Source organism: Zingiber officinale, chromosome 1B, assembly GCF_018446385.1.
Source record: "Zingiber officinale cultivar Zhangliang chromosome 1B, Zo_v1.1, whole genome shotgun sequence".
Classification (NCBI taxonomy): domain Eukaryota; kingdom Viridiplantae; phylum Streptophyta; class Magnoliopsida; order Zingiberales; family Zingiberaceae; genus Zingiber; species Zingiber officinale.
Window position 1 is genome coordinate 104,421,310 of NC_055986.1, and position 14,490 is coordinate 104,435,799.

General features: G+C 36.5%; 1 protein-coding gene across 3 annotated transcripts; it reads left to right on the top strand.

Annotated features, from left to right (window-relative positions):
- Positions 1 to 1,042: 1,042 nt before the first annotated feature.
- Positions 1,043 to 12,437, top strand: LOC121970679 (1-aminocyclopropane-1-carboxylate synthase 1-like). 3 transcript variants are annotated; one of them, XM_042521547.1, is made up of 6 exons: positions 1,043 to 1,201; positions 5,881 to 5,986; positions 10,521 to 10,650; positions 10,731 to 10,862; positions 10,949 to 11,109; positions 11,193 to 12,437. In XM_042521547.1, exons 3-6 carry the CDS (start codon positions 10,630 to 10,632, stop codon positions 12,160 to 12,162), a joined length of 1,284 nt encoding a protein of 427 aa, XP_042377481.1. In that variant the 5' UTR covers positions 1,043 to 1,201; positions 5,881 to 5,986; positions 10,521 to 10,629; the 3' UTR covers positions 12,163 to 12,437. The 3 variants fall into 3 exon arrangements, with proteins under 3 accessions (XP_042377481.1, XP_042377489.1, XP_042377475.1); XM_042521555.1 differs by having other exon boundaries at positions 10,525 to 10,650; XM_042521541.1 differs by lacking the exons at positions 1,043 to 1,201; positions 5,881 to 5,986 and having other exon boundaries at positions 10,483 to 10,650.
- Positions 12,438 to 14,490: the final 2,053 nt, after the last annotated feature.

Sequence of the window (14,490 nt, forward strand, 5' to 3'; positions counted from 1 at the left end):
AATATATTCAATAAATCTTCTTAATTAAATAAATTTGAATTCTAATTAAATTATAATTTAACCTAATAAATATCCTTAATGAAATAAGCGGTTTCGGACACTATATCGATTATCATAGTTAACAAGCCTAACTCGTTAAACGAGCTCGAGTTCATTTTAAGCTCGTTTTAGAGCTCGTTTTGCAGACTTGTTAAGTGAGCTCGAAAACTCATTTGTATAAATATTCAACAAACCTAACAACTAAAATAATATAAACTCAACATATCATTGAACATCCCAAACTACTACATTAAACTTCCAAACTCAACATGTTATTAAATATGTTCACGAGCCCTTTAATCGAGTAGAGCTCAAGCCCGAGTTCATGATCTTATAAATGAATATATTCTTAAGCCCTTTAAACGAGCCGAGCTCGAATCCAAGTTCACGAGTCTATAAATGAACATGTTCTCGAGCCCTTTAAACGAGTTGAGCTCGAGCCCGAGCTTACAAGCCTATAAACAAATATGTTCGTGAGCTTACGAGCTGAATATCCTTAAGCCCGAGCTCGGCTTGATAAAACTGTCGAGCTCGAAATCGAGCTCGGCTCGATAAGCTAAACGAACGAATTCGGATGAATTTTTTATCGAATCAAATTCCAAATAACTCATGAACCGTTTGATTCATATACCTCCCTACCTGCCTGCAAGGGTGATGATGAGATTGTTTACCTGCACAGACTTCTCCGGATACATTCTTTCATATTAAAATATTTTTTTATGGATAAATTAAAATTAGTATTAAGAGCTACATAATAATTTTAAAGGGTTTTTTTATTAAAAACAATTTTAAATAAGTTAATACCGAATATTTTAATAGGGAAATACTTTATAATATTTTAATTTAATTAAATTAAAAGTAAAATTATTGCTGGAATAAGAATAAGTTTAAAATGAAATGACTTTTAAAAAAAACTAAAGTTTTTTATAAAGTAAACAAGGATATATAAAGTAAATAGAATTCTATATATATATATATATATATATATATATAATTCAAATATAGGTTCAGAGGGTTTAGATGTCACAGGAGATGCTGAAGGGTGTTCGTCGTCCGCCGCCGGCTCCGTGGATTTCCTCCTCCATTGCCATCACGCAAGTGATCAATCTCGCTGCTACTTCGACGAGCCGAGAGATGGATTCTTCGAGGCCTTCCTTTCCTAGTAACTTATGATTAGCTTCCTTATCGTTGTTTGTTCGAACCCGTCTACCAATCTCGCTTTGGAAATGTATCATTTCGGTACAATTACTGGAATTTTGTGGAGCATTTTATGGGTTTTGATCGGTTTACCGTCGTTTCTCGTTGTCTTTGTTCAGGCTAAGTTCGATTGCCCTTTTCCCGATAAAATTTTAGTAAGCAGCTTTGCCCGATCCATCTTAGTGTCGCGTTTAGGGCTTGATGGTTTATACGTTGGATGTTGATTGAACTGCGGAAGAGCGGTAAAACGCTCTCTCTGTTTTGTTCTGTGTTCTGCTGAGTTAGTTTATGCTATTGGAAGTAGTCTAGCAAGAATTATTGTTGTTGCTCTTTGAGTGGATGATCATAATTAATTATTTTCATGTCATGGTTAGTGGGATCCCTGCACATTGATCTATAGCTATCATCCTTTGGCCTGCATGATTAAGCTACTTCTGGGCATTCACCTGGTTAGACATTAGAAGCTAAGCCTTTGGGTTTGACGTCTCTTTAACATCAGTTGTTGTTATCAATAATATTGAACAAATTGTTGATAGGATCAATCATGATAAGGTTGATTCTTAAATCGATCACATGAAATAGTTAACTGCAGATTGAAACTAGTTTGTTTAGGATATGAATATCACAAATCACCCCCACCATGAAACCATTGAGGAAGTATTTGTCTCCCACCATGAAATAAGTACATTGAACACCTTATATCTAGCTGAGAGACAAGAACAGTCTCCTCCGTCACAACATAAGGGCAACTACAAACACAAAGAGAAGAAGAAAAAAAAGCAATATAATGAGGTTCAGTCTAAGACCACTTCGTAGATAGAATTTAAACTGATACAATAATAAGCAAGAATGAAGAGAAATTTAGAAAAGTTACTGCTAGCATAAAAAATCACTCTTGCCCATTATATTGTTCTCGGATTAATGGAGGGAAAAAAACACAATATCACTTCACTGCATGCCTTAGATGACAAAGCCTTTATTTGAGGGAAAAAGAAGCATTCTTCTCTAGAAGCTTTCTAGCCTTCATTAGCATTTGCACACATTGGAATGCATTATTGCAGTTTTGACACACTACACTGTCAAACACTAACAAAAGGATTTTGGCACTCCTTGACTTGTAGTTTGTGTGCTTATTCATGTTAGGTTGTCCCCCTTAGCCAAAATTATTTAAATAATTTGTTGAGACTCGTTAGAATGAGATCATAATTGATCTCCCAGTTGTCACCCAGGGCTTGGTGTGGTGGTAAGAGGTAGGGTGCATTTTTCAAACAACCAGGGTTCAATCCTCACATAGAGCACACCTACGGTGATTGAACTATTGGTGAAGCTATAGTGTCACATCAAAAACCACCGCACTTTTTAGATTTACTTGGTGGACGAAATGTGGGGCTGGACCATCTACCCCAAGATTAGTCAGGTTGTAAGATCTCAATACCTAGTATAAAATAATAATAATAATAATAATAATAATAATAATAATAATAATAATAATAATAATAATAATAATCTCCTAGTTACTTAAGATCCAATTGAAATTAAATCTCTCACTATATATATATGTATATAAACAACTTAAGTTAGAGATCTGAAGAACAATATAACAATTAATTAGCTGTAATTAATTAGATTAATCTAGCCATCCTCACTCTTTGGTTACACCATCATTGTTGCCTGCTCAGTGGTCGACTCTCCTTCCTTTTGTAACGGATGGTACTAGCTTCACACTACTTTGGGATGATTACACCACGTTGACAACGTAGTGGGCATATTTCCTAATATGTTCTTGCAAGTTACAAAATCTCCTCCTATAATAGTTTGTTATTTTCTTAAGAAAATAATGGGAGAATTTTTAAAAGGTTATTTATTTCTTAGAAAAAGTCAAGTAGAGTATTTATTAAAATAATTATAGTTTTTATTCAGATAAACTAAGTTTTAATTTTACGAAGAATAAGTCTTATTGTCAATCTATAAAAACAAGTTAAGATCATATGTATCAGATAAGTATTTAAATTAATACAATTTTTCTTTTGTTTTCTCAGTGAGATTCTTTTCGGTGATAGAATTTGTCCTCTAGGTGATGTTTTATTTTCTTTTTGAGATATTTATCCCCTTTGCTTCATCAATGCTCGTATGAGCTATGTTTGCTATAAAACTAGTTTCACTCACTATACATGAATGACAATAATGTTAGAGCAAAAATATAGACAAAAGCTAACCAAACTAATTAAATACATATCTCTAAAGAAAATCCACCAACAATATGCACAAATCTCAAGAAACAATTTGAAAGTTAAAAACTGCAGAATGCGAGCATAAAAATGCAAAGCGAGTGTAAGAGAAAAGTGCATGATATAAAATAGTATATCTTATGACAGAATCTAATAATCAATAAATTACAAGGTCATCATTCATATAAACATTAATTTCTTATCACATCCTAGCCACTTGATGATTGACTATATGTTGACCCCGTGATTTACCTCCCTTCACATAACTTTGAGATAAGCTGTGAGGGATGCCTGAGGTGAGCGTAATCACCTTATTGCTACAATTAATTTTTTATCACAAATTACTCTTAAAATAGATTAGATAAATATATAAAAGTTGGACAACCCACAATCTTCCTAGAGATGCATCTCAGAAAAAATGAGTAAGTGACCCATAATTCACCTAATAAGAAAATATGACTGAGACCTACAAATGCTTGAAAAGACCCAAGAGCACTTTTTGAATGCGGAGTCAATGTTCTATAATATAAGTAATTCATTTTCTCAATTTGTCATACAATTTCTTCAGAGTGCGAAGCCAAAGTTGTATAATATAAGTAATTCATTCCATTTATTAATTCAACGTAAGTAGTCATGTGACTCCTTAAAGTGTGGAGAAGTTCTATAGTATATGTAATTCATTCCATTCATTAATTCAACATAAGTAGTCACAACTCATTCAGAGTGCAGAGTTGAAGTTTTATAGTATAATTAATTCATTGAATTCATTAATTCAACATAACTAGTCATGCAACTCATCTAGAGCATGAAGTCGAAGCTCTATAGTATAAGTAATTTATTCTATTTATTAGTTCAACATAAGCGGTCATGCAACTAATTTAAGTGCGAAGTTGAAGCAATACAATATAAGTCATTCATTTCATCCATTAATTTAGCATAAGTAGTCATACAACTCCTTCAGAGCATGGAGCTAAAGTTTTATATTATAAGTAATTTCATCATTTTCTTGGTTCAATCTAATTAGTCACACAACTTCTTAAGAGTGTGGAGTCGAAGTTCTATGGTATAAGTGATGCATTCATTGGTTTCTTAATTTGTTAAGTAATCACACAATTCCTTTTAGAGTATGGAGTTGAAACTCTATAGCATAAACAATTTAATCATGCCACCCTTTTCAGATCACAGAGCCAAAGCTCCAAGGAATAAATAATTTATCTGATATTTTATTTATTCTGTACACATTTGTTTCTCGCAAAGTTTCAAGGTAGTTTATACACTTTTAAGGGATTAACATTTGTTTCCATTCCTTTTATAGTTTATATTCATTAATCAATGTATCATAGCAAGTGTCTAAGAAGTAGCAAGGAGAGATAAATAGCAACAAGACCAACAAGATAAATAACAACAAAATCAACTAAGGTCAAGCAATGTAAAAGCATATGTTAAGCAACAAGAGTAGAGACAATTATAGAAATAATTTTCTTTTTCAAACCACTTCATAACAAGCAATAAAAATCCATCTCGAAAAATAACTAGATATGCAAGTCGGGAATGAGAACAATTATTGGTTATGACTCAACACTATGAATTTAAATTTTCACATCAAGGACATGGACATCTCACAATTTACATCCAGCTGTGGACTTGAGATGTTTGATATTTATCTACATTCTAGATCCAAGATCTACCTTTAGACAAGCTTGCAATTATTTGAAACTTATAAAAATATAATGCTAACCTCAATTATTAATAGGTACTATGTTGAAGCTATTGTTATTACTCTTATGAGATTGCCTATATCTATTTGTTTCTCTACTCGTACTTTTTTTCCTTGCACCATTTAGCATTGATCATATTGTCTGACTTAATTTGTGATTCTATTGATTTCTTAGATATCTTTTGCTACATTTTTCTCTTCTTTTCCTCTCTACGTTGCATTATTTCAATCGTTGAATCTAGAATTTGTTACTGGTGATGTACTTTTTTATGGAGCAAAATGGTGGGCTAAAACCCCAAAAAAGTTATGAGACTATGAAGTGGCATATTAATGTATAGTTGAGCCTGAATTAGTCATGGTGAAGAAGACATAAGGACATGAAGGTGACATCTAGAACCTGTGGTAAGTGTCTTGGGACATCAACCATGGCCTTTGAGTTCGGTACCTGTCTTTGCCCAAATGTGAATGCCTAGCTATCTTTTTCTTCTAAAAAAATAATAAAAATATAGACATTTGCAGAAAACCAATAAAATAGTAAGTTTCTCAACACCAATCAGAAATATATAAATATGAAAATTTTCTTATTGTGTTTATTTGTCATCTTTACTTACTGTTTAGTGTTCTGCCACTTTCTTATCTTCATATCGTTTTCAATCAACATTATTTTAGACCTTAAAATTGTATAATATGATTGCACAGTTAACTAAGAAGCAACGAGTCAAGCTCAAGCAAGTCAATTAGTTAATGTGAAGCAAAAGAACAGCATCATTACTAAGATTGTTAGCAGCTAAGAGGGGAAGGAAAAGTAAGTATGTTGTTTTGTATTTACTTGCATTTTTAATTTATTATCACAATTTTGATGATTCAATGGCTTAGAACTTAAATGGTCTCATCTTTAAGTGAAAAAGTGATATTTATTAGTCATAAGTAACTAAGGAACTGATGGTAGAGTGGGGTTTGTGACAAGCCCTTCAAATGGTTAGCACCCCGACAAGTAAACCAGGTGTCCCATTGAGCTACATCTACAGCCGACCACTTGTTTCAAGGGCTACCTTCATATGCAGCATTATGGAGCCCAATCCCATGACTTCTTCTGTAGACTACCTTGAGACTTGTCTGTGGTTTCTGTGTTAAGTCAATAGAAACTATTACATGCTTTTGAATGAAACAAACTCTTTCAGGATCAGACTAGAGACAACCTCATATGCTCTCCATCAACAAGTTGAAGCCTACCATGACCTACACGTTTTTCTCAAGTACATATCCAGGTCACACTTTCTGGTCCCGGGGAGACAATGCCATCGTAAAAGGATGACTCCTCTAGGTCACTTTGGGACAACAAATTACGTTGCTCTCATGGCTTGATATATGTGCCGATATAGTTGAGCATATGATCTAGATACTGGTCTCTTCATGATAGGTCCAGCTTTGTAGCTCAGTAAGCATTGCTGTGAGTGATAGACACTTGATGTCTAATCGAGTCAAGTCCTAGAAGAATGATTGGGTTCGACTGTGATTGAATTAGTGGGACACAATGAGGAAAGCTTCTTGAGAGGAATGATAATGAATAAGGATCAGGGCCTACTTCATCGAAGAAGAAAGCAATGGAAGAGATGTAATAACATGTTAACTTGTCAACAAAGGGCTACATGCATCGTTGGTCCCCAGAACCATGGGATGGTTTGGGAGGGGGGTGGTAAATGGGTCCCTACCCTTTCTAGGCCCCCTCTGCAACACCATGTGCAACCACACAAATCCATGTCACCCAGATGCTAACAATGTGTACCATGATGTAGTGGAAAGGTGAGGAATCACATGGATGCATGCTTCCCATGAATAACGGTCCATTTTGATATGGGAGCTGCCATTGGTTAGGGCTGTGTTACATGCCATGCTTTCATGCTTTGAGAGTTTTAGGGCAGGGATTTGTTGGTTTTGGCACATTAGGACACTATAAAAAAGGTGACAATCTAATGTCTGGATTTCTAAGATAAGTTGTGTAGGGGATCGGATAGTTCTGTGACACAATAACACTATTCGCTTTTCCTAGATTTCACATTGAGCTGCAACTTCCTTGAACCTGCTTTTCCTAGATAAAATTGAATGTTAGATTAAAATTACTATGACGAGACAGTAGACGATGACGATGGCACAGTAAATGTCTAAATGATAACAAAAGATCAACATCGTGGAAAAAATTATTGGTGAACATTGAATGCAACTGTTTGTCTAGAAAGTGGTACTTTGTAGACATAGTTGGTGGACTACATACTCGATCTACAACACTTAATTAAATCTGAATTTGTATTAAAAAATATACCAATACTGATAGGGCTCAATTGATACCCGAGTAATCAGACAACCTAAACTGAATTGGCCCGTGGGTCGCGATACCTAAGTTTGAGAAAACATGGGTCAGAAGAATTATCGCAATGCCTAAGACATCCACAACTACGGTCACACTTCATGCATCGTTAGTTGCAATGCGTTTTTTCACAATTAATGCAATCCGTGGTCGGTCAAGGGCGTAGAAGCATTACATGCCCACATGTCGCATCATGCCATGGTCATGTCAATTGCAAGAAAGAAGGTTGTATTTGTCTATTGACTACATTTTTCCAAATCTATAAAAAGCTAGACAATTACTAGGCTCCAAGGTAATTTGACCGATTTAAGCGTCAAAGGCAATGGGTTGGATATTGCCGCACTATTTAAATGCATTCGGATATTGCCGCACTATATAAATGCATTCTCATTTAACTAATCAGGTTGCTAATTAGCTAAATACTCATATTAAATCGTAAAACTAAAATTTGCAGCCACCAATTTATTAAACAGGTACTTATACTTGTCACAAAATAAGTGAGTAGTTAATGTCAAGTACACATGAAATAGCATAAACACAACTAGAATAAAAGATTACTACAAATTATTAATACTATCAACAACTTATACTGTCATCAAATAGTATAAATATATCAATTCTCGACCTAACGCATGCTCTTGGGAAAAACGTAATCACCTATAATCCAATAGCATAAATAAATTTTTAACAAGGCAAGTATTATCGTAGAATAAAATTTAAATATCAAAACTATCTATTTAAGGGTATCCTTGAGTGTCCAAAGTCATTCAACTACTCATAAATACTCGAAAACACTTAACATATTGATACTGACCCGTCATGGTAAATAAGTTCATGAGCGATACCCATTTATGTTGGGTACCTATTAAATGAGTACCTATTGTAATCCCTGAACGAGGTCGCTTTCCCGTGGAACTGTCAAACACTTCAGCATCCTACAGACACACCTCACATACGGTGCATTAATTGCGAATGATTATTTTCATTTAATGCAACCTCTTATGTTGCATCCAATGTTTGAACTAGGCGAGAACAGAGGCATGCCTCATCCATATGCCCGAACATGACCTAACCATTTTGACTGCGAGATGGTTGGACACATAGATCATACTTTTCAGAACCCATTGAGTCTCACGTAAATTGTTGGGACAAGATTTGCACAAGGTGAAGTGAAACACCTAACACTGTTCCCTTAATAAATAGCTCTTGTTCTTTCCCAGTGCAAATTCATTTGATCGGGCTCAAACCAATTTGAGCTCAGACTTCCCACATTGGACTTTCTAACATTCGGCTTCCATAGGTTGGAGGAGACACTCAATTGCATTCATGCCAAGCTTCCTCCATAACCGTTTTCCATCTAGTCACTAAGTTTGATTGTTGATTGTACTAGATCTGGAATACCCCAGATCATGATTGTTAGCAAATAGTTAAAAAACAGAAATTTTGGTAGTATTTCATTGTTTTATATTTGGGTAATATATTTTCAATGATGATGGAAAAGGATAAATTTTGTACAATTGAATTTGAATAATTAGGATACCTATGGATTTATGACGACCACGATGATGATTCTCGTTGTTGACTTGGTGGTTATGAATAGTCAATCACAGATATTCACAAATTTGATATTGTTCATAAGTGCTAGTTATCTGAAGTTTGACTCAATCATCCCAGTTCTTATTCTTCTCCTAAAGTAATATAAGAATATATTAGTTAGATGCTCAAATCTACGGATAAATGAGTTAACGTGTGAAACATAGAACACATACTTAAGACTGAGTGATGGTGCATAATTGTTTTCTATAACTGATGTCATGCAACTATTTGAGCACGGATCCTCTTGTCTGCAAATTACAGATCAAAAGATGGTCTACTTTATGTATTGGTCTATTTTGATGGACCCGTCACTTAAATAGATAGGGTCCATTATAATCCATCAATCACGATTAGTGAACTATTCTCTGACCCATAATTTACGGATCAAAGGATCCCGTCAGCAACTATTTGCGTCATACAAAAGTCTAATAGGAACACTTCCTCATATGGAATGGAAAAAATCCTATCATCCAAAAATCCAATGGTATCTCTCCCATTTTGCTTCTGAGGAGATCGTGTTTGTTTAGCAACCATCAAAGGTCCTTTGACATAGTCCTCCTTTCTGATTTTCTTTGGCTTAAATCTTTCTGTAAACTCATCTTGGATTCTTGCAAGTGGGTCTGCTTAATTATTGTTAGCTTGACCATAAAAAAACAGATACTCTCAAAATTTGAGCAAATTTAAATTTATAAAATATTATTGCTTGATTCAACTCGGATACAATTATTAGATACTTAAACTTCGGTGCATCACCTAGATACAAATGCTCCCAAAAATATTATTTCTTGCCGTACTTGCAGTTTAGGGGGTTACTCGGGCTGGTATTTCATAAGTGGGATGGGAACTTTATCATTTTGGTCTTCTTTCAAGATCTCCTTAATGGCGATGCATGTCTTTTACTAGTCAATTGGAGGCCCATCACGCAGCAAGAAGTGGGTAGAGCCCACCAAATCTTTACTGATTCACTTAACAAACTCAAATGAAACGAAGATGCATGACAGGATAATTAAATAGGTAGTTTAATTAGTGTATTAATTAATAATCCTCATAAATCATCCCACAAAGTTTTTGATTTCCTTTTGGTTTTTCAGCTTACTTTTAGATCATCTTATGCTATCCCATAATTAAGTAGATTTGGAATTTGAGTTATTTAATTCTAAGTCAGTCAATGGTAAATTCTGTAATGAAATCTCGCTATGGCTCTCTCTATATATCCAATACCCCTCCTGCTATCCCACAGCCACATCATTACTACACCAACAAACCTTTCTCGGTCTTCTTCCTTCTCCGATCCTTCCCCAACCTTCATCTTCTCTTCCTCACACCGAAGCAGCAGCATCTTTGACAGAAATATAATGGCTCAAGTTTTGCTCTCTAGGAAGGCTGCATGCAACGCCCATGGCCAGGACTCCTCTTACTTCCTGGGGTGGCAGGAGTATGAGAAGAACCCGTATGATCCAACCACTAATCCCACCGGCATCATCCAAATGGGTCTCGCAGAGAACCAGGTTCGTATTCCCACACTCTATGTGCATGCATTAGTTTTCTTGTCGAATCGATCGTGACCAATCGATTCGCCTAATTGCAGCTCTCTTTCGATCTCATCGAGTCGTGGCTGGAGCGCCACCCCGACGCCGTCGGACTTAGGCGGGACGGTGCCCTCGTCTTCCGCGAGCTCGCTCTTTTCCAGGACTACCACGGCCTGCCCCACTTCAAGAAAGTACGTATTTAGTTTCAGTTCGATGGCAGAATTAATTTTAATATAATTATGTTTCACGCATAATTATATCACTTCGGGTCATGCAGGCATTGGCTGATTTCATGGGCCAATTAAGAGGAAACAAGGTGGAATTGCAGTGGCGCAACCTCGTCCTTACCGCCGGCTCCACCTCCGCCAACGAGACTCTCATCTTTTGCCTAGCCGAACCCGGCGAAGCATTCCTCCTCCCCACTCCCTACTACCCAGGGTAATTAATTATATATGCATAATCACTTTTTATGGAACTAGTTATAATCATTAGCCTTAATAATTCTTATAATATTTGAACAGATTCGACAGGGATCTGAAATGGCGAACCGGCGCCGAAATCGTCCCCATCCACTGCTCCAGCTCCAACGGCTTCCGCATCACCAAGCGCGCCGTGGAAAAAGCCTACCAGCAAGCGCGCAAACAGCGCCTGAGCGTGAAGGGAATCCTCGTCACCAACCCTTCCAATCCGCTCGGTACCTCCCTCACCCACGCCGAACTCCGCACCCTCCTCGACTTCGCCCTCGCTAAGGGCATCCACCTCATCAGTGACGAAATCTACTCCGGCACCGCCTTTGCCAGCTCCCCGGCCTTCGTCAGTGTCCTCGAGGCCATGCAGGTACATCCCCTGAATCTCGACCTCGCCGACCGCGTCCACGTCGTGTACAGCCTCTCCAAGGACCTCGGCCTCCCGGGCTTCCGCGTGGGCGCCCTCTACTCCGCCAACCCGGAGGTGGTGGCAGCCGCCACTAAGATGTCTAGCTTTGGCCTTGTCTCCTCGCAGACGCAGTACCTCCTCGCGGCGCTGCTCTGTGACCATGACTTCACCGCGCGCTACGTGGCAGAGAACAAGAAGAGGATCGCCGATCGGCACGGACGGCTCGTGGAGGGGCTCCGCCGTGCCGGTGTGGAGTGCCTGGAGAGCAACGCGGGGCTCTTCTGCTGGGTGGACATGCGGCACCTGCTGCTCGTTGACACCTTCGAAGGGGAGATGGAGTTGTGGCGGAAGGTGGTGTACGAGGTGGGCCTCAACATCTCGCCGGGGTCGTCATGCCACTGTGACGAGCCCGGCTGGTTCCGCCTTTGCTTCGCCAACATGTCAGAGGAGACCCTCGACGTTGCGATGCAGCGCCTCCAAAATTTTGTCGCCTCCTCCAGCCAATGCAGCGGCCACGGAACCCGCAGCTGGCCGAGGGGGTCTATTAGCTTTGCGAGGTGGATGGTGGGCCTATCGTCGTCACGCGATCACCGGCGGTCGGAGAGAGGATACTAGTTCATTATTAAATTTATACAACCATAGGCATCATACTTGATACTTTGTGTGAATGTGCATGTCGTTATAAATATGTCCATGATCTTCTGTTTCCCCTGTTTCTTTTGAACAAAAGATCATGTAGTAAAGTTTCTCCATTCTTGATTTTTTTTTCTTGGAGCATTGATTTGAAAGTGCCCAAGGATTCATGTGGGAAGGAGCTGGTTTTGAGTCTATATACTTTAAAAACCCTGCAGTTTGTTTGTCTTTCATGTGGAGAGTAGTTTATTGGAAGAAACTTCTAAATAATGATTACTATGCCTCTTTTATCTTGGAAGAACTTTACGAGTAAGTAAATTTCTTCATAGATGGAGTATCTTCAATAATTTGTAGCTATGATTTTCATAAATTGTATAATAATATCAGTATTGACTTTATGATGGTCTTGAGATTGTCTTAAATATTATTGGATAAAAGGGGTAAGTTGTTTGTTGTCTTTTTGACTTAAAATAATCATTGCTGTACCTCTTCTATCATGGAACTTTATGACAAAATATATTTCATTAGAGATGGACTCATCTTCAATTGTGATAGTTTTGAGATCATTATAGGGGTAGGGATTAATTTTTAATGGACACATGAAAAATTTCTTCGAACCTTAGTTATTTGACAATCAATTATAAATTGAATTCATGATTTATCTCTCTTTACATAATTTAGAGATTGATCAGCATAATCACCTTTAACTATAATTTACTATAATGAGATATAAATCTTGTCAAAAATAAAAACAAGTACTTATATTTCATAAGTTAGGCCCTCTAAATTTGAGAGTCATCTCCATGAGTTTGTAGTTGTGTTTTTGGCAACTTATATATAGTATATATATTTACTTTATGTTTATTTTTTCGGTTTGATACTACAATAAACATTGAGCTATATATAATTGTTTTTAAAAATTGTGATAGTTTTGAGATCCTTTTAGGGGTAGGGATAAATTTCTGAAGGGCGTATGTCCTCAGAAGAAAATTCCTCCTATCTTCTCGTCACTTAACAGTGGAGTATAGGTTAATCTTGTAATTTATAATCTTACATATAATTTAGGACAAACTGTAAGAGATATTATAGTCTTTCATATAATTTAGGACAAACTGTGAGAGATATTTAAAATGAGCGCAATCTATAATTTACTACAACGAGATCTTTATAAATCTTGTCAAAAATAAAACATAAGCACTTATATTTGATAATTTAGACCCTCTAAATTTCTTTATAAAGAATTATATTTTTGGCAACTTTATATACTTTCTTTATGTTTTTTTTGTTTAACACTACAATAAACATTGAGCCACTATTTGTATTTACAATTATTTTTAAAAAGTTGTGGATGCATCAATCATTTTCACCTTTGGAGATAGGAATTATTTGTTTATTATTTTTAAAATATAATTGTACTAATTTTAATTTTCGAGCCATAAACTTGTGGAGAAATAGAAAAAGATTTAAATTTCTCATAACTAATTCGTGTGGAATAAATTTATTGTAAAATAAAATAAGATAATGATACTTGAGATGCTTTAGCACTCCCTTTAATTTTCACAAGCGTGTGATACTTGTGGTCAACCTCATTTCCATCCATTTCATGGATCGTTAAAAAGGCTTATCGAATAGTAGGGACATATTTATTATTTACAAGTGACCTTAATTAGATAGGATAGGACAACAACTTGGAGCAGGACATTTCAAGGGGGTACACCCCACAAATCTTTGAACAATATTAAGTTGGTGTTGACTTCAGGACATTAACCTTGGAAAGCTTTCATGCAACTTTGTATGAAATGTATCCAAGAATAGGCTTTAGCTCACATGTTAAAATTTCATATCGGACATTTATTCCCAAAGTATTATTAGTGCATCATAGAGCTCCTCATTGGAGAAAACGTCTCGAACAATCAATTTGGTCTAGATGATCAAGATGATATGATAATGGGGTGGTGGCCGATGATATGATAATGGGGTGGTGGTCATCCCTAAAGGAGTAGTTCATCTCCCATGATGAACTAGTTGTACCTCTAGATCATATATCACTTACTTGCGAGATCTTACTACGTGGGGCTCTTCTTATTGCCAACTAACTAGCTTCTAAATATAGATTTTTTTTCCCTTTTTCTATATATTACTATATCAATTAGCAACATGTAATTAAAACATGTTTAACTCTTATATAGTCCCCTCGAAATGGCCTAGTGGCTAGCACATAAAGTGTTGCTACCATAAGATTTGGAGTTATGATCTCGGCATAGCCAAGGTAAATGTCTCTCTTATGCGTCAGTCAATATTCCAAAGGAT